This window comes from Pristis pectinata, chromosome 3 (genome assembly GCF_009764475.1).
Source record: "Pristis pectinata isolate sPriPec2 chromosome 3, sPriPec2.1.pri, whole genome shotgun sequence".
Classification (NCBI taxonomy): Eukaryota; Metazoa; Chordata; class Chondrichthyes; order Rhinopristiformes; family Pristidae; genus Pristis; species Pristis pectinata.
Window position 1 is genome coordinate 76,973,851 of NC_067407.1, and position 27,267 is coordinate 77,001,117.

Below are 27,267 nucleotides of genomic sequence, written 5' to 3' on the forward strand. Positions count from 1 at the left end.
CCAACAGCCAGTGTGACACAGGGAGCTGGGATTTTGGTGGGTCTGGACAAGTCTGCAGTAAAGGCGATCCTTGTTCAGTTTGGAGGAAGAGTTAGAAGAGTCCACATCAACTAAATGATTGCAGCGAGAGACGACCAGAATAAAGAGGGAACTGCCTGATGAATTTATTCCAGATGTGGATGGAGAACCAACTACTGAAGAAGTGATGAACCTCAGCAGTGAGCTGAGCCAGAAGGTCACACACACTTCAGGTCAAATAATAACCACCAGAGATCCAAAAGCAGCCTCTGAGAAAACCAGTCAACAAAATCTGTTACTGTTGTGCACCTGTGAAACAAGCTTTCGATGAGGGAAAGTAGTGTGATATATTTCTGTAAGTATGTAAATGACATGTGCGTATGATATAATTATGTAAAGTTATGTAAGCACAAAATGGTAGTTGTTAGTCTTCATTACAGAGTTAGCCTATGTTCTAAAGCTCCTGGTATTTCCTGGAGTTTACTTAATGCAGCACCCACCAGCTCTACAATAGTGTCGCACAGACAGCCTCTCCACACCCTGCAATTCCCTTTGTCACAGCCACACACGATCTCATTAGTGACTTTGATCAGAGTTCTTTTAAGACTGTGGTGGATGCAGCAACCTGAGCTATAACAAATTAAACTTAATTGACCCGAAGTGAATACTAAGCGTAAAATATACTGTAAACCTCAGTTTACAGTGTTCCTTACTTCTTCCTGAATAACTTCCGGAAGGAGTTTCTGAATCCTTTTTGTTCTTGTTTCCTGCTTTGTTCGTTAAAAGCTGTCTGCTTATTTTCTTCCTTCTTGTAGAATTTGTCTGGCTCTTCTAATTTCATGGTCATGACAGAATTATCCTAAAACAAAAGTGAAAACTGTCATGGTCCCAAGCCATGAAGCTCTTTCACCTCCCACCACTGCATATGGAGGTGCACACAGTATCACCCAACTATCTAACCTTACCTAGACTAGCATCATGCAAGGATTAGCTTGTGTAAATATGTAGCCTGCGGTTGTCATTTTACTATTAAAGTACCTGCCAGGGCTTCAATCATACAAAATTTAACATTGAGCAACGTTAGGAGATATCAGGATCCACTTAGTCTTGGGGTGAGTTTTATTATTTAAAGAGGAGAGACAGATTTAGGGAAAGAATTCCAGAGGTTGGGGCTGGCCAGCTGAAAGCACAGCTGATATTGATGGAGCGATTAAAATCTGATAACTGCTGGAGAGCAGAGATAAGAGAATGCTGTAGGGGGGCATAGAGGGAATACAATGGAAACGCTAGTGAAACGAGGATGAAGTATTAAAATGGAAGTATTTATGGGGGGGGCACCAAAAGTGAGCAAGCCCAGGGGAATAGTGAACAGGAGAAGAGAATGGGAGGTCGGGGAATGGATTAGTCACCTCAAGAAGTCACAAAGGCTTGGATGAAGGTTTCAGCAGCTGATGAGCTGAGGTTATAAGAATGTTAAGAGGAAGGAGCTGGTGATGGGACAGAATGTGATCAGAAGCTCTCCATGCAATCAAAGGACTAGTTCGGCCGTGGGCAAGAGTCAGGAGGAAGGATGGAATCAGTGAGAAGGGAAAAGAGTTTGTGGAGGGGTCTGGAGGTGGGGCCTTCAGCTTCACCAGCACTTCGATGAACACAGCTTCAACTCTTCTAGTGCAAAGTGTCAGGGACATTGGAAGGCTGGACAGAATGTGGCATGGTGATGCTGCCATCAACAACATTCATTTGGAACCTGGAGTATTTTTTGATAATGTCATCAAGAGTCAACCTGTACATGAAGCCAAGGACTTTTGCATGGGGGTCACCAGAATAATGGTGCGTGCATGAGAAGATGGAGCAGGTGAGTGAAGTCCCACCTAGCTGTTTGATGGTGTTGTTCACCATATTAAAGGATAAGGGCAGGGCAAGAAGGACAAGTAGGTATAGATTGCCATGATAAAAACACATGGAATGTCAAGTACTGCGCCAAGAGTGATGGGAGATAGTATGTTCAGGAAATTCAAGAGCAGTTGTTTGCTTGCACACAGGGGCCTTCATGGTTTTTGACGAATGTTAGCAACAGATTTGAAATGCAAGAGAATAGCACTAATACTATTCATTAACATAATGAAATAACAGTTTCAGTTTTTTTTTACAGAAGTATGTGTCTTTTTCAGGGAGCATACAAAAGCCAGGAGAAAAGATATGGATGTTTCATTCACGGCAAATATACAACAGGCGTCAATCCCAAGAGAGGTAAGAAGCTTCATTTGCAATCCTGGCTTCTCTTCTTCAATACAAATAGTTCCCTCAATCTCGGGGAAAGTTGGATTAATGATAGAAAAATGAATGATACAACATAGCGGGAGGGGGGTGGTGTACTATTTGGCATCATCATATCCGTGCTAGACAAAAATGGACATTGGACGAGGCCATTCAGACCCGTTGGGTTTATGCTGTCTCACAGAGCAACCCTATTCCAATAATGTTCCCTCTAACCTGTTCACCCACATTCCCTTCAACTCCTCCCAGATTCTACCCCTCACCTACACACTCGGCGCAATTTAAAGTGGCCAATTAACCGTCCAACCTGCATGTGTTTGAGATGTGATAGGAAGCCCAGTCACATGAAGGATATGAAAGCTCCACATAGACAGCACAGGAGGTCAGGATGCAACCCAGGTTACCGGAACTGTGAGAGAGGCTATAACCTTACAGATTGCTGTTTACTTGGGGAATTTGTAAATGTGATGAGGGTTTCTGTCTCCACCAGTCTTTTCAGATAGTGAATTCCATGTTGTTCTTTGGGTTAAAAAAAAGTCTTCCCAACTTCCCTCTAATCCAACCATTTTACTTAAACCAATGTCCCTAGTTTATTTGCGAAGGGAAGTATGTCCTTCCTATCACTCCATTGGGCCCCTCATAATTTAAAGACTATAATTAAATCTCACATCAGATGCCTTAATCCAAGGAAAAGAACCCCTTCCTAGATATTGTCCAGATACCTAGAATTCCCCAGCTTTGGCAATATCCTCTTCTGCTTTCACATCCTTTCTGTAGTGTGGTGAAAGGAGCTGTACACAGTGCTCTCACTCTTGTCTGACCACTTCTCATCTTATATTTCTAGACAAGTATCCTGTGTTTCTTTTTAACCACACCTTCTTCACTTGTCCTCCTATCTCCAGAGACTGGTTAACTTGCACACAAAGGTCCCTCTGCTCCTCTACACTTCTTAGTATTTGAGCATGTGTTGTCCATTCCTTTGCCTTGTTTGTCCTCTCCAAGTACATGAATTCCGGTTCCTCTGTCTTTCCTATGAAATTCCTGTCCCAATGTCTGGCCCACACGTGGCTCCACCCTGAGGCAATGAACTGTGAGCTCCCTCTGAAAGCTGATCTGGCACATGCAGCCCATCAGCTACATCCAGAGCCCCAACACTGGCCCATGGTTTCCACAGGAATGCCAGGTACTGTGTAGAATTTCTCATTTGACACCTTGGTAGCAGTGGTTTATTCCAGTGGTATTTTCAGCTCTGGGAAAGTTATTGGAAGGGATTCTGAGGGACAGAATTTATTTCCAATTGAAAAGGCAAGGACTGATCAGGGATAGCATAGCTTTTGGAGTTACACAGCACGAAACAGGCCCTTTGGCCTGACTCGTCCATGCCAACCAAGCTGCCTTCCCGTGCTACTCCCATTTGCCTGCGTTTGGCCCAAATCCCTCTAAGTCTTTCCTATCCATGTACCTGTCCAAATGTCTTTTAAATGTTGTGATTGTACCCACCTTTACCACTTCCTCTGTCAGCTCGTTCCATATACCTACCACTCTCTGTGTGAAAGTGTGTATAGTTGCTGAAAATAAGAGTATTGGTTCTGGAAAATAAGATTATTGGTTCAGGCAAAAACATGCAACTTGCATCATCTGGTGTCTGCATGAGTGCTGTAATGCTTCCACCCGGGTAGAGTGAGCGACGAATGTATGTTATGAATATGATGAATATTAATAGTTTGAGTTATGCTCTGAGGGAGATCAGAGTGTTTTATGTGTATATACCTGGTGTGTGTATGAGCAAGGGAGTCAGAGTCCTGGTGTGTATGATGGCCCCCACCTATTCATTTTGTTGCAACCATTTCATTAGAGTCTGATCTCTCTCACAGCATAACTCAAGCCATTAAAATGGGACAAGTAAATCTGTCAAAGATCATATCATTCATTTCTCTTATTAGCAGCCCACAGTGTTTCCAAGAAACCAGGTAAAGTAAAACTCCGTTAATCCCGCACTCTTTGGACTTTGGTGGTGCAGGACTGGCAGATTTTCTGGACTTTTAGATGTCATTCCAACTAATACCCCTTTTCATTCACTTTTTTAGTACACGGTACAATAAATTTTCCTGTAAACCGCATGAGTTGAAAGGCAACATGGGAAACGGGACTCTGGTGAGTTTAGAGGAAGTGCAGGAAAAAGAAAGTGGTGAGTTTTAAGGGAGAAAGGGAACCAGGGCCTTGGTGTGTTAATGGGAGGAAGGGGGTCAGAGCCCTGGTGTGTTATCGGGAGCATGGAAACTGGGACTCGGTGGGCCAGTGCCAAACCATCAGGATTTCTGGACAAATAGCAGATAATCAGAGTGACTCTATACCAACCTTGTCAGTCTTGTATGAAACATCTGACTTATTCCATACCTCTTTTGTTAGGAGTTTTGAGTTCAAGACCACTGGTTTATCTAGATAAGAGATTTAAGATAGATACATTACATTTTCTGATTCCATCCATGCATCTGAAGCTTTAGATCTGTGTGAGGAAGAGATTTCTTTCTGGGAGTTTCTCGTCCTGGATACTATCATCTCAGGTGGGTCAGACACTTTGGCTTTCAGTGATGGGCTTCTGGTGTTGGTTAACACTAAAGAGACAGGAAATTTCAGATTTTCAACTGGGGCATTTGTGAAATCTGGTCTGGAATAATTCTCTGATTCTGTTTCATTAAGCACATCGTAGTCTGCTTCATAGCAATGGTACTGGTACATCTTATTGGGGTCCTCTTGACTGACAGGATGAGGGGATATGAGCTGTGAAGAGTAATCATTGGTTTCAGACTCACTCGCGGAATTGTAGTCTAATCTTTTCATGAAATGTATGTCCAAGCTGGAATCAGAAGATCTGACTGAGAACTGATCAAACAAAGAGGCATCTTGAATGGATTCTGCATCTTCAGAGTGAATTGGAGTTTCCTGTAACTCGTGTCCGACCTTTCCTCTCAAGGCTCCGTACATTAATTCCTGGGAATCAGGAGAAAAATTCTTTCCATTGTTCACTGAGGAACATTTTGGATTTGTGAGGTATGAGCTGTTACCTGGTTGACTTAAGAGGGATCTTGCTTTGTTCAAGTTGAACTTGTCTATGGTTTCCCCGCAGAGAGGCTCGGTTTTTGATGCACCTGTCACTGGTGGTAATTTATACTCTAGCTCAAGGTCACTGGTGTAAAGTGGGCTGTAGTCCAGATCATCAAGTCTTTGGTGTCTTCTGGGTGTTTTGTCTAACCTCAAGCTCTGAATTTGTTCCATTCCTTTCATCTTGCTCTGTTGTGCCTGTGTCATCATGCACCTCAAATCAAAATAAAATCATTAGTTTTAATTGGTTTTCTACTTTAAACCTACTATTAACACTACAGAATTTACCTTATGGTAATCGACTAAAATGGGGTGTGGATATTATTACGTATGTTCCCTTTGTTACTAGACTGAAAAAGATTTTTTTTGAAAAATTATCACAAATGGTGGCAGATTTTAATAGTATCTTTTCTGGTTAAATAGGCACGTGAGTGGCAAACTGCCTCCTGTTTACGCTAACGTTCTGACCATCACCATTTTGGATGGACTTCTTAGTAGAGTGTCTGCCTTCCTCGGACAGAGTAAGTCAGGATTCTGTGATGTATATTGGGATCTTTGTGCAGTTTGGTATGTAATAAGGAAGGAGGGAGTGCACTACTGACACTCTGCCCATGGTCAGCAACGTTCGGCATTGGAGGCTGTTCACAGAATGACCCAGTGTCTACGTGTTGGGGCAGTTATTAGTAACAATGTTCCTGTCTCACTGCCTGGCCCACGTGGCTCCACCCTGAGGCAATGAGCTACGAGCTGCCTCTGAAAGTTGATCTGGTACATGCAGCCCACCAGCTATGTGCAAGTTGACCCGAAGCCCCAGTGCTGGCCCATGGTCTCTGCAGGAATGCCAGGTATATGTTGCAATCTCTCATTTGATACCTTGGTAGCCGTGGTTTATTCCACGTGGTAATATTTTCAACTCTGACAGGCCAAGGGTGAGTTTGAATGAACTGCCAAGATGCACCATTGTCCCTCGCAATCAAAATCCTCCACTGGTCTTGTGCACTCATAGGAACTGGTGGCAATTAATCCAAATGTGCAGGTGTCTAGCTAAATCCCACAAGGCGTGCACTCCCTGGATCCCTGAAATATACACCAACTCGGTAGTTACCAGCGCTGGCCGATGTTATTCCTGCAGGTATTTTCTGTGAGGAAGCTACATACAGAGAGGTCATCCACATGACTGATAACCCAGGCCTCCTCATGCGTAGAGGTGTAGTACATCTTCCTTTCACCACTTGGTTTCTCAGACACCTTTGAAGACATGTTCCTGTGCCCTAGTAGGGCAGGCAGTGCAGCAGTTTGGAGGAAAACATGGAATGAAACCAATGTCCAGAGTGGACATCGAGAATCTGACCCTGCAGTAAAGGCTCCAATATTTTTGACTTGCCACATAAGATATGGAAGGCTGTGAATGGATTCACTGCAGTGGCAGCTTGGTGCATGAAGGACATGCTAGTTCTCCGGAATGTGACTCTGGCAATCCCAGTCAAACTACGGATTATGTAACAACACTCTGACCTCCACCAAATTTTACAGTGACATTACAGAGATGGTCTCCCTCTCCTCGAAAGCATTAGACTGATTAATTAACCTTAAACTAAATTTATAACTGTAGCCCTGTCACCATATAAAACAGAGAGTGATTAATGCAGTCTTCCATCTCACAGCTGCTATGAGGGGCCCAGACACAAATCCCACTGTCGGCTTAAATCCTATTCTGGTTCTCATTCTACCCATAAAATATCCACTGCTTGCTTACCTCTGACTGTAACATCTCTTGTCATTGCACTGATTGCCTGTTTGACCACAGAACCTATTTTCCCCTGTATCATTTTCCTGATTTTCCTTCTAAATTGATACATTTTGCTCCCAGTTCTCACTGTAATATAGCACATCTTAGCAATGGTCATGTCATCACCTCCAATTCATTCATTCAGTTTGTTTCTTATCTTTGATACGTCTGGGTAAAGAAGGCTCATTTGACCCTAACCTTCTGTTCTACAACTAATATGCAAATCATACATTCCTTTCCCCATTCAATGACATTATGACTTTTCGTTTTCACCTTAACCTGCGGTGCCAAAAGCCCAACATTTGATTATGCTTAACTTCCGTCTATTTTAGAACATTTCCCCAGTCCTCCATCTCTCCCCTCTTCATGTTTAAAATCCTTAAAATGCAAATTTGATAGATCTCTTTCACATTTTAAAATAAAGCATTCGTATAAATTGAGAGGTGGTATTTAGTAAGTTTAGCATGCTTGGCCTCAGGGCTATGATTCCCAAACCTCTCCACCTCTGGAGCAACAAAACAATCTGCTGGAGTAACTCAGTGGGTCGAGCAGCATCTGTGACGGTCTCTTGTGTTTCCACCTCTGGTGCTCTCCTGGTCTCACACTGGATCTGGTTACTCTGTGAACTTCATGTGAGAGCAAGGAATTTCATTGCACCTTGGTGTATATGACAATAAATTAATTGGATCTGATCTGATGTCAACTAATCAATTGCCCTGATCAGTCAACAACACTATTATTCTCTTATTCTGTGACAACTAAACTGCTTGCTTCAGCAGGCAATTCCTTACATGAGGGTCAAGGAGACTCTGAATTTCAGTCAGAACTGCAATAGTAAGTCCATAATCTAAGCCTCTTTGAAGAAATGTAATATCCCCACTGACCTGGGAATCTCTGGCCCATGACTATCCATTGTGGAGAAGGAGCATTTCAGGAGATTTTGAGAAGCTCCAGGCCACGTCATCAGGAGCACACAGAGGCCCTGCATAAGTGGTGGAAGGAGTGCATCCCCTCACAAACTAAACCTCTCTGCACCATCCACCACCTTCTGCCCCATCTCTGGGAGAGTCTGCTCTTCCTAGATTAGCTTCATTAGTCACCACAAAAGCTACAGTGAAAACAAGTCATCCTCAATCCTTGGGGAATGCCTGTGAAGAAGAAGATAATTCTATTGTTTGAATTACTCACCTTGTTAAGTGTTTTCTGTTCTGTTTGAGCAGTTCCTCATTATACTGTAGTAAATGGCTGTATCGAGAAAGGAAGATTTGAAAGTGCTGGATGCATATGGGCAGCAAGTAATAATCGGGATGGTTTGGTTCCGTGTGCCTTAGCATGTTCTATAAATAAAAGAGAAAATGACTTAATATTTGCCATCTCTACAAGGATAGCTTTATAGCAAAAGAACTTCTCTATCTGCTATATCTAGACAGCTTTTTAATTAAACAGGGAAGATTCTATCCAAATATTTATATGATTTAATTAGAAATATCAACTTGAAGACATCTTTCTGCCACATCTACCGTGTCACTAATAGGTAGAAAAAGAATGTCACTGGTGTTATTTATTGTGATTTACACAGATAATTACATTGTGCCAACTCTTTTGCATGTTTTCAAAAAGATTTTGGCTTCATGCTTAACGAGAGAAAGTTGAGACAAGATACATGACGTGGGGAGTTGGCGTTATACGGACTGCTCCTGTATACAGTCAGGTAGAGTAGAACTGGCCAAAGTTAGGGAGGTTGGCTACGTCTGAGGAAAAATGCACGGACACTTAGAAAGGAGTAGTAAAGAACTTGCGTTGTCTATCACAAACTTAGGGCATTCTAAAGTGATGAATGCCCCTTAAAATAATTAATAATTAAGTAACTGCCGGTTTTTATTGGTAGCCATTTGTTTTTGAATGTTTTTTATATTTTTCAAGGAGAGAAAGACTAAATAGCAGCATGGAAAGTCCCTAGATAATTCTTTTTGTTGAACCAGAATAAAGATGCAGATAGGAAGCCCACAATGGATCTGAAAACTCTTCCATACTTAAAAGCAGCATCAATATCGACTTTACCCATTCTGTGTGCCTGATGCATTAATTCCAACTGCCACATAGTTAGACACACAAGTAGCCTATGAACAAGGTAATTTGAGCAGAGTGCATGTTAAGAGGCACATATGTAACAGTTGTAAAGTTGTCAACACTGGTTGGTCACATTCCTTGAGCTGCAAAATGACCTCCCACCCCCACCTACACTCACCTTCCAATCCTATGTTCATTTTCTTAATCCAATGCCACACCAATGAAAACCAAGCAAATGTCTTTATTGCACAATAACTAAAAAACAGGGGAGTTCAATGATAGTGTAGAAAAATCTTCTACTTCTCCAAAGAGTTTTCTCTCTTTTTCTGAAGATTAATCTTTAATTCTGGGAGACTCTTGGGGAATAAGTGTATATAAAAAAATTGGAGACTTTTATTGGTATGGGTGGTTCCATATATTTAAAAGACCACCTGCTCATAGGTTGGACATACACTGACCTTGCATGTGGACAAGATCTTTCATTAATTAGTATGGAGACTATTGAGGAAGTGGGTGAAGAAGACCTTGGTGGCTTTCAGCTTTCCCATGAAGCATTCGCTTAAACTTTGCTGGTGGGGGGGGGGGGGGGGTGGTGGAGGCTTTGTTTAATATCGTCGATAGCTACCTGAAAGTGGCAACACCAGTAGAGAGGGTGGTAAAGAAGGCGTAAGCATACTTGCCTTCATCAGTCAGAGTGTTGAGTATAAAAGTAACGTTGCAGCCATATGAGACTTTGGTCAGGCCACGTTTGGAATATTATGTGCAGTTCTGGTCGCCCCGTTACAGGAAGGTTGTGGAGGTTTTAGAGAGGGTGCAGAGGAGGTTCATCAGGATGTTGCCTGGATTAGAGGGTATGAGCTATAAGGGGAGGTGGAACAGACTTGGATTGTTTGCTCGGGAAATGAGGGACGACCTGATAGAAGTTTATAAAATTATGAGAGGCATAGATAGCGTAGACAGTCAGGGTCTTTTTCCCAGGATAGAAATGTGAAATGCCAAAGAGCATAGGTCTAAAGTGAAAGGGGGAAAATTTAAAGGAGATTTATTATTTACATAGAGAGTGGTAGGTGCCTGGAACTTGCTGCCAGGGGATGTGGTGGAAGCAGATATGACATTTAAGAGGTATTTAGACAGGTACATGAACAGGCAGGGAATGGAGGGTTACAGACCATGTGCAGGCAGATGTGCAGTTTAAATTGGCATCATGGTCGGCACAGACATCGTGGGCCAAAGGGCCTAGTCCTGTGCTGTACTGTTCTATGTTCTAATAGGGGTGTTCAATTGAAAAGGGGCTGTTCTGCAAAGGGTCATCCATAACTTATTGTGTGGCAATATTCGTTACTTATTTTGTAGCAGTGATAAGAATATTTCACAGTTATGGCAGGGACTTTTCATCTGGAACCCATCATCCCAATTCTATGCAAACCAACCCTTGCCCACCCAACAGTCTGATCCCAGATGTGCAATGCTACTATCTGTTCCTTCTCAATAGTGAGCTGACCCAGATAACGTTCAGCTCATTCTAGTAATTAACTGCAGTTCCCAACACTTTATTTGTAGGGTTTGGGGAGATCACCCAGATGATGGGGTGAATTTCCAGCAACAACAGTCTGCAGGGATTTTTTGGCCCCCTGCAGCTCCACAGAGGTTTGGATCCCTCACCTGGGTCCACACCAGGCAGTAGTTAGTGAACGATGGGGCTGGGGGAGGAGGAGATGCTTCAGGGTGATCAGGCTAAGCCAGGGATAGGAGCTTTTCCCTTTTCCATTTCCAATGTCAGACACCTCAGCAGCAGTTTCCAACGCCACCTCTTCCTTTGTTGGGAGGGGCAGACAAAAGCTCTGGTCTCCTCAAGAGAATAGACAAAGAGCAGCTCTGATCAGGTCCTCACAATGACAGTGGTTGGCAGGAGATGGACAACACACCCCACCTGGCCAATCAGCACCTGGAAATCCCACTTGCCCAGTTGTGGTCCTTGTAATGCAGAAGCAGCAGCAGCACAGACATACTCCTACTGTACCAGAGACTCCCAGACAACCTCGACCCACTGCAATCCGCCTACCTCCAAAACAGGACGCTGTCTCCCTGGCCCTACACTCTTCTCTGGAGCATCTGGACAGTAAAGACACCTACATTAGACTATTGTTTGTTGACTACAGCTCCACCTTCAATACTATAATTCCAGGCAAACTCATCTCAAAGCTCCTAGACCTGGGACTCAACACCTCCCTTTGCTCAACACCTCCCTTGACTTCCTGACCAACAGACCACAATCAGTGAGGATAGGCAGCAACATCTCCGCCATGATTATTCGCAACACTGGTGCCCCACAAGGCTATGTCTTCAGACCCTTACTCTACTTCCCATATACTCATGACTGCATGGCCAGATTCTGCTCTAACTCCATCTACACGTTTGCAGATGATACCACCTTAGTGGGCCGTATCTCAAATAATGATGAGTCGGAATACAGGAAGGAGATAGACAGCCTAGTGACATGGTGTCATGACAACAACCTTTCCCTCAATGTCAGAAAAACAAAAGAGCTGTCATTGAGTTCAGGAAGGGGGGGGCCATGCACATGCTCCTATTTACATCAACGGTGCTGAGGTCAAGAGGCTTGAAAGCTTCAAGTTCTAAGGAGTGAACATCACCAATAGCCTGTCCTGGTCCAACCACATAGATATCATAGCCAAGAAAGCTCACCAGTGCCTCTAGTTCTTCAGGAGGCTAAAGAAATTTGGCATGTCCCTTTTGACCCTCACTAATTTTTATCAATGCACCATTGAAAGCATCCTATCCAGATGCATCACGGCTTGATATGAAAACTGCTCTGTGCAAGACGGCAAGAAACTGCAGAGATTTGTGGACGCAGCTCAGCACATCATGGGAACCATCCTCCCCTCCATGGACTCTGTCTACACTTCTTGCTGCCTTGGTAAAACAGCCAACATAATCAAAGACCCCACCCAGACATTCTCCCTTCTCGCCCCTTCTATCAGGCAGAAGATACAAAAGCCTGAAAGCATGTACCACCAGGCTCAAAGACAGCTTCTATCCCACGGTTATAAGACTATTGTACAATCCTATGGTACAATAAGATGGACTCTTGACCTCACAGTCCACCTCGTTATGGCCTTGCACCTTATAGTCTGCCTGCACTGCACTTCCTCTGTAACTGTAGCACTTTATTCTGCATTCTGTTATTGTTTTCCCTTGTACTACCTCAATGCACTGTTGTAACGAAATGATCTGTATGGCTGGCATGCAAAACAAAGTTTTTCACTGTACCTCAGTAATAAACCAATTTACTTGCACCCATTTCATTATGTGTGCACTGTACTATATTGAGAACTAAGGACAGACAGCAAGTGTGAAAGATCAGAAGAAGTATCCTGACTGTACATTGGTTGGGATGTGGGACAAAGCCCCTAATTTCTTGGTGACTACAATTATCATCAGGTATATGATCACTTTATCTTGGACGGTTAGTAACCCATGATGTGAGAATGGTTTGTGACTTGCCTGAAGAAGCAGAATGTATTCCTGGATACGATGAATTGGCTGAAAAAGCAGCACCAGTAGATCAGTTCTGGACTCAGAAGGGCTGTCCTGTGAGAAGAGACAATGTTTGTCAAACTGAAATAATTAGCATTCACATCTCCAAGAGAGGGATGTTGTGAATGTTAGTTATTTCTATGGAAGGTTAGAGAAATTTAATTATTTGAATAAGTTAGAGAATGAAAACAGGTAAAGTTTTTTTTAAAAATTAGATAATTGGTCAACATAGTAAAACATCATTTTAAACATTAGAATTTAAAAATGATATCTCATAAGTTTATCATTTATATGTGAACAACCTTCCCAGATTGTTCCCCTCCTTTCCTGTTTTCCTTTCTAGGGGTCGGCACAGTCAAGTTGGGCCAAGGAGCCTGTTTCCTTGCTGTACAGCTCTATGACTCCATGAGGCACTGGGAAATGATTCTATGAGGCCAGTTCCAGTGCTTCTTCCAATTGTCCATGTGTGAAGGCAAACAGTAAAGGCAATCTGAGAAAGCTGATTAGTCACCTACAAGTGAGCAATCAGTAGATATTTACCAAGCATGGCAACCCTGTTCATTCCCCCTGACTCTCTCACTAGCCTCAAGGTGGAGACTATTTTGATAGCTGTGATGGCGTCCCAACTGAGATTAGCTCAACGCAGACCAGTTTGGTTACTTTCTGGTGGTATGTAAGTGCCTCAAGTACCATCAAGAAAGCAGAACAAAATCTTCAGGATAAAATCCTATTTGATTAAAATCCTATTTGAATCCATAGAATAGTGCCTTTAAAAACACAATATTGATCCTTTCCTTTCAAAAGAAATTATAAAATTAAGAAGAGAAATTTGTTCCAAACATTGAATTCAATGAATTCTCAAATAGGAAGTAAACATTATCATAAAGATGTTAAGGATTGTCGTATGAATTGGACTGTTTTTACAGAATGCTTGGCATGGTTTTATATTTAATATTAGATATGATCTGCTCTTCACAAATGTTGGAAGGTGTTAGTAACCTTGCGTTGCCTGTTAAGTATGAGAGAATCTCCACTGCTGATGTTAAGCACAGAAATACACTCAGGAAGCTCCTTCAGGTAAATGATGTAATTGTCCAAAAACTTGTCCTGTAAAGAAACAAGATAACATACATTTACAGACTACCACTAACACAATAAAATTGGTTGGTTATTGAACATAAATTAATGTCATGAATAGGATCATTGTTAGATTTATTAATATTTACTTTTTCTCTTCATTCTTAAGGTCTCACTGTACCATTAATCATCCGAACGACTTGTTACCTGGTGTTGGTGGATGGCAGCAATGCCGAGTTTCAACACTGAAAGTTTAAGCTATCAGCTCATCTTAAAATTTTCTGGTCAACAGCAAAGAATGGTGAGAGCAACTATTCTGCATGAATACTGATAGCTGTTTCCAGTACTCTACTACCATACCATCTAACTGATCTGATTGGTTCAGACAATCTCCCATTTTGCCTTTCAACTAATCCAATAGGTTGACAATCTACCACACTTGTGAGAAGAATAACTTCCTTGCGAATTACAGTCTGGCAACAGGTTTGTATTTCTGCATCTGTAAAAGGGGAAAGATGGCTATGCTTGGAAATTCAATTTCATAACCCTGCTGTTTTTCATATGATGCAATTTTTTTCAGGAGCAAAATACAGTACAGGTCCTCCCCAGCTTACAAACATCTGACTTGTGTACAGCCCATACAAATAAACGAGCGTTTGGGAGACTGGCAGGATGGATTTGCACACTTCTGTAGGGCTGCAGACATCTTCTGGTGGGTGGAAACTTGGTTTACGGCTGCATTTCCAACTTGCAAACTGTTCAGGTTACAAACAGTTCACAGGAACAGAACCTTCCTGTAATCTGGGGAGGATCTGTAACAAACATCTCACGGTAATTTTGTGACACTTCAGAAATTCATGTGGGCACTTCCAGATATGAGTCACTCCTGTGACACAAAACTTGACAGCATTATAAACGATGAAGAGCATAAAGATAAATTGCACCAGGATTTAAACAGGTCAGTAGAATGGGCAGACACTTGGCAGATGAGATGTGAGATGATGCATCTTGGTAGGAAACATGAGAAGGTGTAATAATTAGAACAAAGGATACTGTTCTACAAGAGTTGCAGAAGCAGAGGGACCTGTGGTAAATGGATGCACATTATTAAAGGTGGCAGGGGAATTGAGAAAGTGGTTAATAAGGCATAGACGATTCTGGGATTATCAATAGAGTATAAAAGCAGTGAAGACGCACTTCCCTGTACCTGTGACACTTTACTCTGTATTCTGTTATTGTTTTTACCCTGTATTACCTCAATGCACTCTGTGCTAACTCAATGTATCTGCACTGTGTAATGAATTGATCTGTATGAACGGTATGCAAGACAAGTTTTTCACTGTACCTCGGTACAAGTGACAATAATAAACCAATACCAATACCTATGTAAACCAGTGGCCTGGCCTCAGCTGGAGTTTTGTGTTCATTTCTGGTCACCTCATTACAGGAAGATTGTGGAGGCTTTTGGGACAGTCCAGAGGAGGTTTTAGAGAATGGTTCCTGAGAAATGACAGTTACAAGGATAGATTGGAGAGGCCAGGACACTTTTTTAAGAGAAGGAAAGGCTGAGGGAAGATCTGATAGAAGTATTTAAAATGATGAGGGGTCTGGACAGAGTGGATGGTGGGATGGTGTTCCTCTTGGTGGAGGGGTCCAGGATTAGAAGTCATAAGCATACCAAAGGGGAAGAGAATTACGAGTGACAGAAGGAAAACATTTTTTTACACAGCATGTGGTTGGAATCTGTAATGCACTGCCTGCAGATGTGGTGGAGCCAGGTTCCATTGTGACCTTCAAGAGGGAAGTGGATAAATCTATGGAGAGGAAACCTTTGCAAGGCTGCAGAAAAAGGGCTGAGGAGTGGAACTAATGAGTAGCTCTAGTAAAGAGCTGGTGCATACATGCTGGGCCAAATGGTCTCCTTCTATACTGCAACTGTTCTCTGATTCATGCATCTGATATGGTTTTTGTATCAGTAGTGCACAGGATTCTGTCTCTGTCCATGTGTTACTGCTTTTGGAGTCCTGCGGGGAAATTGAACAACTCACCCTGGTAGCACACGTTGTTGGCTACTCCCAGATGAACTTGGTTTTCACATCTAAGCTCTGGATTGGACCCTGTGTTGGATAAGTCATTTACTTACTCTTCATACCTCCAACACCCAGCACTAAACCAGCCCCCTCCCAACTGCATTGATGTCACTTAAGTCCTCCCGAACCAATCACTTCCCTACATGGGGGCCACGATCTCCAACTCCCACCATCCTTTCCTCAATGTACTCCTGGCTACTTACTTAATCACGGCCCTAGGTCTTGATCCTTGAATCCCACCCGCCTCGATCAGAGCAGGTATTGTACACCCTATTCCATTTCTGTAACCACAATGCACATCCTGATCCTAACTCCTTCCCTGCCACCACACCAACCACAGCAGGAGGGCCCCAATTAGTTTAGACTACACCCCTACCCCTCTACTTAAACTAGAATATATTTGTAGAGAGGTGAAGGTTCACCAGATTGATTCTTGGGATGGAAGGGGGCAGTCCTGTGAGGACAGACTCAACAGACTGGGCCTGTACTCTCTCTCAAGCTCAGAAGAATGAGAGGTAATGTGATTGAGATATACAAAATTCTTATTACTTGGCATGGTGGATGCAGGAATGATATTTTAGAGATGATATTGGCTATTCTTTGGATTGGTAAACTTCTTTACCCAGGGGGTGGTGAATCTTCTGGAACTCTCTACCCAAGAAGACTGTGGATGCTCAGTCACTGAGCATATGCAAGAGAGAGATGAATAGTTTTTTAGATGTTAAGGAAATCCAAGGGATGTGGGATTAATACAGGAAAGTGGCACTGATGTAAAAGATCAGCCATGATCTTCTTGAATGGTGGAGCAGGAACAAGGGCTGACTGGCCAGCTCTTGCTCCAATCGATGGGCTGAATGGCCTAGTTCTGCTCCTTTGTCTCTGTCTTGTGAATTTCTTACATATCTTACCCCGACCCCATCACAAAATACCAAAAAATGCAGACCTCATTCAGTTGCACCTGAAATTTGCAACAGAGGCACACGATTGAAATAGTTGTCAGCATTCAGATTTTTACATCTGTTTAGCTCAGCTGTTTAGTGTACTAGAAATGTGAAACATGTATGCTTTGGATGTAAGAACTGTTCTTGGCAAATTTTTGGAGAGCTCACTTAGACTTTGGTTGTAGCTTAGCAAAAGGTTGAGGTGAACCTTTTGCCTGACGGTACCATTATTTAAAAAAAGCAAATTATCTCAATTACTTCACTTACCAACTTAAAAACATAAAACAAAACTTTACCTAAAGTAAATTAAATACTATCTCTCTTAATCTATTTAATTTCTTCTCAAATCTTTTCCTTGTTTTGCACTTTTATGTTTAACCTTTTTGAATTCTTTCCTGAACTTACTTGCAATCCCCTGTTCTGGTACTTTAGTTTCCCATTTTGAAGAGGATGGGAGCCAGTTCTATAAAAGATGCTTTCCAGTCAATGAAAAGCCTGGGTTGTGAGGTTGACATGGTCACATCTGCACTGTAAAGCATCTAAACTGATGCAAATAAGGTCTGGGAGCGAGCAGAGCTTTTGTGAAATCAACCACACTCCTCTTAATATTAGCTTAAATAAATTAATAAACAGATACAGAAATTCTTTACCAATAAATCACATAAAACCCTCTGTTCTTGAGAAAACATTTAACAAACCAATCCTACATTTAATAGTCTAGTTGTACATTTACCTCAGGGTTGTTTAGCAGCTTCATGAATATGTCTCCCACAATGCCTTGCCACTGCCATCTGTACACCCGCTCCTCCAAGGCATAAAGCAGAGAGATGTGCAGTTGTGTGAGTGTTCTCAGGGAACTAGGTAAGGTGCTACTGTGAAGAAAAGGCAGTAAAGAACAAATGATTAAGGAAACTGTCTGCCCATGTAACCTGGATTGTTAACCATCTCCTGTCCAAGGAAGCTTCCAAATCTGGTTTCCATTTAATGTCAACTTTTGAAATATACTATAATTATTTTAGATAGTCTGGCCATCTTTGGTTTTATACAGTTTTACCATTATTTTCCTTCCTCCAATATTTTCAGTGAGAAAACAATAGACTTTATAATAGATTTTACTACAGTGTTTAAGTGGCAAAATTAGAAACAAAACCTTGTCTATATTTTTCAGTGAAAAAAAAACTTGTCTTGATGAAGTTGTCTTCAACAACACTCAATGCCAACCAGGACAAAGTAGTCCAAGTGAGTGGTACCAAATTCACCCCTGGGCAACTTCTACAAAATGAACTGCTGCAATTCTTCAAGTAACCTCTACTACCCAGAAAGACATAGGCACCAGGTGCATAGGAACACCACTACCTTCTGGTTCCATCCAAGTAACATGCTACCCTGAGCTGGAAATGCTGCTTCACCATCTGAAGCCTGGAACTCTGTACCAAACATCACTGTGAAAGTATCTTCACCACCCCAACCGCAGCTGTTCAAGAAGGTAAATCACTGGCACTTCCTCAAGGACAATTAGAGATGGACTATAAACGCTGCCTTACTGGTGACGTCCATGTCCAGTAAATTTTAAAAAATGAAGTATTAGTTGAGGCCAATACTACAAAATACAGCTAAAATTCAAATGAGCAAACTATATTAATCAGGTGATAATGGTTACATTGATTCCTAACTTGGGAATGTGAAAATTCAAATGGATAATGATTGAGCGAGAAAGGAAGAAGTCCCTTGCTTCTGAGAGTAAGGAAACTCATTTTACAGAGGGGACACTACATGGTGGGTTCAAACTTCTGAGAACGTAACCAAGCTCACCTGGGACAGTGGAATATTAGAACAAACAAGAGAAAAGTCTTGAGGAGTACTGACTATAATATTTTTATTAGAAAAAAGAATTAAATTATATTGTGCCTTGCAAGGCTGCAGGATATTCCAAACAATTACAACAAAAAAAGTACTTTTGAAGTGTGTTAATTGTGGTAATGTCAGCAAATTTTCCAACTTATGGACAAAATTGACTTACCGATGTCTGCAAAAATGGAACCTTTCATTACCTGGGACAGCCTGTATCTAGATCAAATGTGACATTATAAATGAGGTATATTCCTCCCTGAATTTTTCTGCCAGATTTTCTTGTTTTATTTTGCTCACTTTAAAAATTAACATAAGTTGATGATGAAAATGAACACATTCACCAAATCCACATAGAGCACAAGACGCATCATAAGTGTAAACTATACCTTGGGTTTTTGCAGTTCAGTGACATGCCCATTCCCTTCACGGAAATATTGGTCTTCACAAGCAGTGAAAGATAAAATGCATACAGTCTTTCAGACTTCAGCACTTCCACAACAGTTTGCTGTCTTTTGACTAGAAAGTACAAAGCAGAGAATGAATGGAAAATATATGTGGCTATTTTGTTTAGAATTACTTTTCAGCTTCTGCATTTCATTCAAGTAACTATCTCAAAAAGTTTCAGAATCTTAACTGTGAAGCAAATAATTAATGGTGTACCACAAAATAAAATGGATTCATAAAGCACAAACAATGGCCACGGGGTCAATTATTCCACTTCCCGCTCTTTGAAGGAGCCATCCATTTATCCTTGCTCTTTCACCGCCACCCTGCAGACTTTTCCTCTTCAAATATTCACCCAATTAGGTTTTTGAAAGCTCCTACTGAATTTGCTTCTTTCAGTGAATGTGTTGAAAACTACAATAACTCGCTGTGAAAACATCTTTCCTGATGCCTCTCATATGCCACTTCCAATAAAATTAATTTAGAAAGGCATTTTTAAAATGATCTCAGATAGCAATGATGGGTTCATCCAGTGAATAGCCATTCAGATTAGGAAGGTGCTTAATTTGAGCTGTGGTCTTTATTCAAGCAGCCTACACTAGTTTGTAGGTTGTGGTCTTCCTGGGCTAGGGTTTTGTTCTTGGTTGCTGTCCACCAGCCCCGATGGAAATATGTACATGTGGATTTTAGGTTGGTACCATTCTGGTGCCCCTTCCCCCAATAATAAGGTAACCTGTTGACATTGTAGCCATTGTAAATGTCATTGGTGAATTACAGCCACTGGTGAAGATAAAACCATATCACGAAGTATTTAAGTCATCAGGAGATGAGGAAGAGAAACTTTTTTAACCCTAGAGGAGATTACACAGAGGAGCCTTAACATATGAACATGAACTCTGGTGAGTTCGTTCACAATACGAAGCTTTTACAAAGCCAAATTGATTAATTCAAATAGTAAAATGTTACCTTGATATTTTTCCTTCAAATGTTGAATGTTTTTGCTGTCCGGCTCAGTGGTGAGATAGCTGGTTTCCAAACCACTTTCTCGGGGAGCATGTCGATTTTGGTTCAGTTCTTTGAGAGTGTCTCCACAGTCCAAATTTTGACTGTCAATAAGTTCCTCAAACTCATTACCATTTCTCAGCACTGGGGATATTATCTCATGTCTTGGATGAACATCAACAGGTGAGTTCGGCTCTGCTTCCATGTCTGTATTGTGCACAACTGGAATACAAATAAATCCATTAGACTATCAGAATGGGTTGGCCATGACCCAGATATGAAGGCTGCCATTTATCCTCAGTGAACATCATCAACCTGGATCAAGCACTTGGTCCTGAAGTTGCGATGTCAATTATCTTTGGTTCCCTTCATGACAGGTTTCCAGATGTTTGTGTTAAAGATACTGATAATGAGAATGAGAGTGCATTGATTAGGAAACAACCTATTGGTTTGGAAAGGCAATTGGTTAGGGGGAAAAGGAAGATATGATAGGGAAAGATGGGAATGTACCTAAATTAAGAACACGTGGGGAAGGAGGAGGCGAGTGGTGCTCACAGGAGATCTATTTCAAAGCATCAGTATGACATGAAGTAGAAGACAACAACAAAGAAGCTGTCAATAAAGCTTACCTTTGTGGAATGTGTTATGGGGAAGACTCATAGAGTAGCGTTTATTCAGTCTGGATTCATAATTAGGGTACATTTTACAATACAGAGCTTGGTCTCCTGGGTAATTCTCTCCTATTTTCTGATATTCCCAATTCCATGTTCTACAGAAAAAAAAGAAAATCATCCATATCAATTTCTCAAGATTACTCACTTCAGAAACCTACTTGGTGTGTTATAAGCACTGGACATTTCAGGTACAGGTAAGAAGTTAAAGAGATGATCTTAAAACATATACAAAGCTTAGCAGCAGGAGGATCTATCAACCCTTCCCCCTGCCCCCACTTTTTTATACTGGCCATCGCCCCCTTTCTTTCCAATCCTGATGAAGGGTCACGACCCAAAACTTTGACTGTCCATTTTCCTCCATAGATGCTGCCTGACCCACTGAGTTCCTCCAGCTTTTTGTGTGTTGCTTCAGATTTCCAGCATCTGCAATCTCTTGTGTCTCCTTAATTGTCTTTTATTTAAAACACAGGATGCAAAGTAAGGTGGCAGGCAATACGTATCCGATCTAAAGCAGGACAAGCCAAGGTGCTGGCAGCACTGGGAAAGAAGCTGTAACCGAGTTAAGTAGCACAAGCAGGGAGATGGGCTGAACTTTTGTAGCTTTGAATGGAGTTTAGAAGCACCATGATGCAGATTGTGGGACTTCTCAGCACTGGTGTATTCTGACATTTAGATGTACTCAAGTGGAGGATGACTAGATAACATAGCAGCCTTGGGGTGGGTAACTGAAGGGTTTGATAGCGCTGGGTGTGAAGAGGCCAGGAGGTCTATTGGTGCTGGAGCGAGGTGCTCCCAAACCAGGTAGAAAGAGCTCACTCTCTGTTCCTCAAGTTCTCCCTCTAGAAGTGTAAATAAACCAATTGGTAGCTTTAATCAATGTTAATGGTAAATTCAACATTCTAGCAACTACATTATCCTAAAAGTGATCTCAACAGAGTTCTGTGATACGTAACTACATAGTCTGATGGAATATCTTGCTTGAAGCCTTTGTTGTCATCAAGAAGTCTCTCAAAGAGGAAATTTCTCAAAGCCACCGTGATCCCGTCTCTTTCTTTCTGATGGCCTCTTTGCACTGACATCTGTTCTGATCCATTTTGATTTAATTTTTCAAATTAAAACTTTGCAAAAACAACAGGAAAAAAATCCAGTTTACTGGTAGTGATGAATATGGGAAATGAGGTGCAATATATTGCACTGTTCAGCTAACAGCAAAAAATATGGGCAAAATATTAATGCCTAGAAGTTGGATTTCTTGCATAAATGATGGGCTAAAGGGAAGTTGTGTGTAGTGCTAATGCCCAATTGGGCAGCCCCCCCAAAGATTGTGAGATTGGTGAAATTTACCTTTAAATGGTTGTTGGAGTGTTCCCCCATTATGGTGCTCTGAAACATGAAGCTGCTCTGCCACTAGGGATCATAGGAAGTGTGTCAGAACCTAGAGGGCTTAGGGTCCTAAGTCTGTGGTTCCCTGGAAGTGGCAACAGAGGTAAATAGGTTGGTGAAGAGGGCATATGGCATGCTTCCTTTTATAGGTTCTGACAATAGGATACAAGGGTTGGGACATTATGTTGCAACTTTACAAGATAATGGTTAGACTGCGCTTGGAGTATTGTGTGCAGTTCTGGCCACCCCACTATAGGAAGGATGTGATTGCGCTGGAGAGAGGGCAGAGGAGATTCACTGGGATGTTGCCTGGATTGGAGGACTTCAGTTATCAGGAGAGATTGGATAGACTGGACTTGTGTTCCCTGGAGCGAAGGAGACTAAGGGGTGACCTGACACAAGTGTATAAGATAATGAGAAGCATATGTAAGGTAGACAGTCAAAATCTTTTTCCTGTGGTAGGGGCATCAAAATCAGGCGCAGAGCTTTAAAGTAAGAGGAAGGAGTTTTAAAGAGGATTTGAGGAGTAAGTTTCTTATACACAAAGTAGCTGATATCTGGAATGCTCCACCAGAGGAGGTGGTGGAATCAGATACAATCACTTGCCATTCTTAGCAATTGTATGAAAGGCTGCCAAGGAGAGAAGGGAAACACAGGCATCTTCATTATGTCTGGCTAGATCCCCTCTCCCACCCCCAGATTGTGCCTATGCCTCTGAGTGGTCCCAAGCCATTGTGTGGCCTGGGATTAGAGTGTAGGCAGAGATCAGAGCCAGTGATTTCTGCAGTGGAAAGGTGCTGCACAGCAGCACTCAAACACACCAAAATAATCTGATGCACAAGTGGATCAGTGGTCAGTAAGGCTGACACAATGAGGGAACATAACAGCTATGTCCTATCAGGAACACTTTAATTCACATATGGTTGGTGACTTGGTGCCTGACACTTACTCCTTCATTAATAATTGAAATTGGTGTAGAAATGTGCAACCACTGACCTGTGTTCTTCTCTCACTGTCAGACAGGGAGCAAACCCTTCACCAAGTCACCAACCATAAGTGATTCTGATAGGACATAGCTGTTATGCTCCCTCATTGTGTCAGCATACTGATGACACCATCACGTGTGTGATTAACGCCCACTTTAAGGAAAATTGGACTGGTAATTTCCCAATGGACCATACATCGAACAGAAATAGCGAAATTGCATCAAAATGTGACAAGATGATTTTTAGGTGTATTTTGCATATAAAAACTGGGTATGAATGAGTCCAAGTTCAGGTTTTTGGAAAAGGTTAAGGCTTGCAAGATATTGTCTTTAATTAAGATGTTACACTAACAGTTAATAAATGTATTCAAGTTTTTGTCAAATATCTAAGTATCTGATTATTTGCTTTAAATATTTTAGACATTAAAATTTAAGTCCCTGAGGAAAAATTGTAGAAATTCTCTTCCTGCAGTGTTACGTGGATAAAAGATAATGAGTCAAAGATTGCAGCAGAACGGGATTTAAGAATGTATGCCATTAATTAAATTTGGTTTTGCAAGTTATATTTTTACATTTTACATGTGGACGTTTGCTAAAAATGTGAGCTGCTCACATTGCAGCAAGAATATCAGGGCATTTTGGTCACTAATGAATAGGGCAATTAACTTTGTGGTTACCTAATTAGTTTGAAGTTAACAGCGCAAAGACTGAGAAAGAAATGTAAATTAAGAGTGGGCAAATTCAACTTTAAATCAAGTACAGAGGCATGAAATACAAAGAGTGAAAAAAAGTGGATTAGGAGTGAGGGATAAAATTACACTTACATTTAAAATCCATAATGACAATTAAAACCTGAAGAAATCAGACTCCACAGCTGTAGACAATAATTTTCAGTGTGAGAGGGGTTGATGAGAGTAATTAAGACATATTAAACAATACAAGCTTAGGCTAAGGAGAATTGTGATGGTAGCACACGGGATATTAGGAAAGCTTATTGGGGCTTGTCTAAGGCAATGTGAAGTGAGTGCAAAGTTAGCCTGGAATTGTCTTGCAAGGACGGAAATTGTATCAGAACTGCAAGCACGACTTGCCAGTAAATGATTATTAACACTGAGTAACATTAAATTTACTGACAATGCTATAGGGGTCTAACAACATCCCTCTCATAATCAGAAACATGATTGAGTGGCCAAATGATCCTTGATTTTGAGTTTACAACTTTCTGGTGGAGCTCCATCGTCTTGTCTCTGTCACTCTTTAGGCTTCTTGAGGCTGCCTGAAACACTGCATAAATTTGAACCTGAGTACAGCAACAATTTCCATTGATCAGTACAGTTTTCTGGCAAACATAAAATAGTATTCCCTCTACCCATTTTGTGCTGATGTAGATCCAATGCTTTTCTGACTGTGGGCTTTGTCCTGCTGCAGCATTTCAACATATGCTCCCATTTCTTTCTGTCTTTCACTCAGTTCCCTGGTTTGAGTGGCAGTTCCTTGAAGTTCTTCCTGCAACATGAATTAAAACAACATTAGACTACTAGTTTCTATATCAAAGGCCTATGGGGCCCAATGCTGGCTCTTCCCGGTATGCTACTGATGGAATGCCTCATAATAAGAAGCATCACCTATTTAAGATGAAAAATTGAAGCCATGTCTATACTCCTGGCTGGATGTTTGAATCCCATGGCATTATTCAGAAGAAGAGCTGTTCTATCCTCTCTGTCCGACATTTAACCTTCAACCAATATTATGAAACGTAATTTACCTCAATGATGTTTACAGTGCACGAAATGCCTGTTGTTTTCCCCTATGTTACAAAGGTGACTATATTTGGAAATATTTCATTGGCTTTGGGAGTCCTGAGGCCACAAAGGTTTCATTGGAACCAGTAGTAGATCAAGGCACATCCCAACTGAGAATCAAGAATCTAAAGAAGTACTAAAGTGGGCTAATGCTTTATTGGTGCAACAGGCAAGGATTGTGGTATCTCATCACCTTTTAGCATTGCCGTAGACTGACTTTTTGGAGGTTCTGTCATTCTTTATCTAGAAATGGCCTAACACAAATGGTGAACCTGGAAAGAAATATAGATATTACTTATAAAGGAGAAATACAAATTGAAAAAATGTGGAATTAATATGAGGAATTATTGCCATTTAAGAAAGGAAAATATGGAAAAGAACTGCCTTGTTTTGGATATGCAAAAGGCACAGTGATTCCTCAACTAAAATCCATCACTTCTGCCATGCAAATTAAGTCCACAAGCAAAGCTGAAAAGTTGTGGGAATAACTTTCAAAAAAGATTGAAACACAGACGTTTTGCCATTGACACACAATAATAAAATAATGAAATACAACTGTGAATATCTGAACTGATTTGTCACACTTCTTACCCAACTTTCACTCTTGGATGATCAGGATTTTTGTTTCAGATGTGAGGAGGACTGAAGACCTTGGCTTTAGTTCATGAAACAAACTCTATTACCCAGCACTTACTTTACTCCTATCTTTGGTCACTAAACTGTAAGGTCAAGCCAGACAATCCAGAATGTGGTATCTTATTTGATACTAAGATTAATTTCTGGCCACACTGAGACTTCCAATTCCAAAACATCCTGTCCCCCTGCCCCTGTCCTTCCTCATCTGCTGAAGTCTTCATTTATGCCTTTGTTACCGCGAGACTTGCTTATTCTGATATAGTCTTGGCTGACCACCCATCACCCGTGTACTTGCTGATTTACGTTGATCTAACATCTTGACTTTCAGACACTTGACTGGCCTCACTTCTCTCTTTGTCTACAATCACAGCATTTGTAGGTTCTTGTTTATATTGTTGCATGTTAAGGCAATTAAACATGAAAGAACTTCTCACCAAATATCCTTCGTTGATGGCAAACATCACCTTGGTAACAGCAGTGGTTGATACAAAGTATATATATATACACACATACACACATATATATATAGAAGATAGATAGATAGATAGATAGATAGATAGATAGATAGATAGATAGATAGATAGATAGATAGATAGATAGATAGATAGATAGATAGATAGATAGATAGATAGATAGATAGATAGATAGATAGATAGATAGATAGATAGATAGATACACACACACAGCGTGACAACAATAACTACCTACACAGAGTGAATTATTTTTCTCTTTAACTATTTACGCACAATACAAGATTATGCAAGTCACTATTTGAAAACAACTACAAATTTGGTTTAACATAAACCTACTTTTCTAACCCTCTCAACAACAATACCAAGATAGTGCTGGAGCATAGTAATTCTTTGCGAGCTGCTCTCAGCAGATCTAGTTATTAATGCTGTATTCTGCATTCTGTTTTCCTTCTTACTACCTTGATGGAATGATCTATCTGGCTGGCATGTAAACAAAAACTTGGTACATGTGACAATAATAAACAATAATACAGTATAAATCAAATTTAACAATGATGCGTCCTAATACCAATGCTTATACAATACACTTCATTTATAACAAATCTCCCATTTACTAAAGTTACTTAAACTTTACATGACCATAAATAGAATACGCCCATCATTCAGAAAAGCAAGATCACTGTTCCCTCTATACTCCAGATGCAAACTGCTCATCAAGGACCATTCATGGCTCCAAGACATTTCAACCTAATCTGTGTTACGAGCTCTCTTGAAGCTATGCTCCCTGATGATTCCTTTCCGCTCATGATGACCTCCTTCATCACGTTCATCATGCACACCTTTCCTCAAAGATCTCACTGCTATGGTTCTGCAGTATTTTCTTTACTTGCTGCCCTACAGTGAAGGGACTAACAATTCAGAAGGAAGCCCTTTGGTCCACTGAGTCCATGCCAGCTCACAGGAGAGCAATCCCATTAGTCCCATTTCCTCTCTCCTTATTTCCTGTACCCTTGCAACTTATTCTCTCTCACATCAACTCCACTTTTGATTCCTTTTGCCATTAATCTTACACTAAGGGGCACTTTACAATAGCCA

General features: G+C 41.2%; 1 protein-coding gene across 1 annotated transcript; it reads right to left on the reverse strand.

Annotated features, from left to right (window-relative positions):
* Nucleotides 1–727: 727 nt before the first annotated feature.
* Nucleotides 728–27,002, reverse strand: arhgef33 (Rho guanine nucleotide exchange factor (GEF) 33). The gene is made up of 11 exons (XM_052011214.1): nucleotides 26,934–27,002; nucleotides 24,631–24,767; nucleotides 20,849–20,988; nucleotides 20,184–20,441; nucleotides 19,160–19,289; nucleotides 17,656–17,794; nucleotides 13,814–13,921; nucleotides 12,782–12,868; nucleotides 8,375–8,523; nucleotides 4,765–5,611; nucleotides 728–877 (listed from the first exon to the last, which is right to left on the reverse strand). Exons 1-11 carry the CDS (start codon nucleotides 27,000–27,002, stop codon nucleotides 728–730), a joined length of 2,214 nt encoding a protein of 737 aa, XP_051867174.1.
* Nucleotides 27,003–27,267: the final 265 nt, after the last annotated feature.

Excerpts from the sequence above, each read along its gene's own strand:
- arhgef33 (XM_052011214.1), bottom strand. The coding sequence starts at position 27,002 with ATGAACGTGATGAAGGAGGTCATCATGAGCGGAAAGGAATCATCAGGG. Across the intron at positions 20,442-20,848 it reads CCATAACACATTCCACAAAG|TTGTGCACAATACAGACATG; the intron begins GTAAGCTTTATT and ends TTTGTATTCCAG. Across the intron at positions 13,922-17,655 it reads AGCTGCTAAACAACCCTGAG|GACAAGTTTTTGGACAATTA; the intron begins GTAAATGTACAA and ends GTTTCTTTACAG.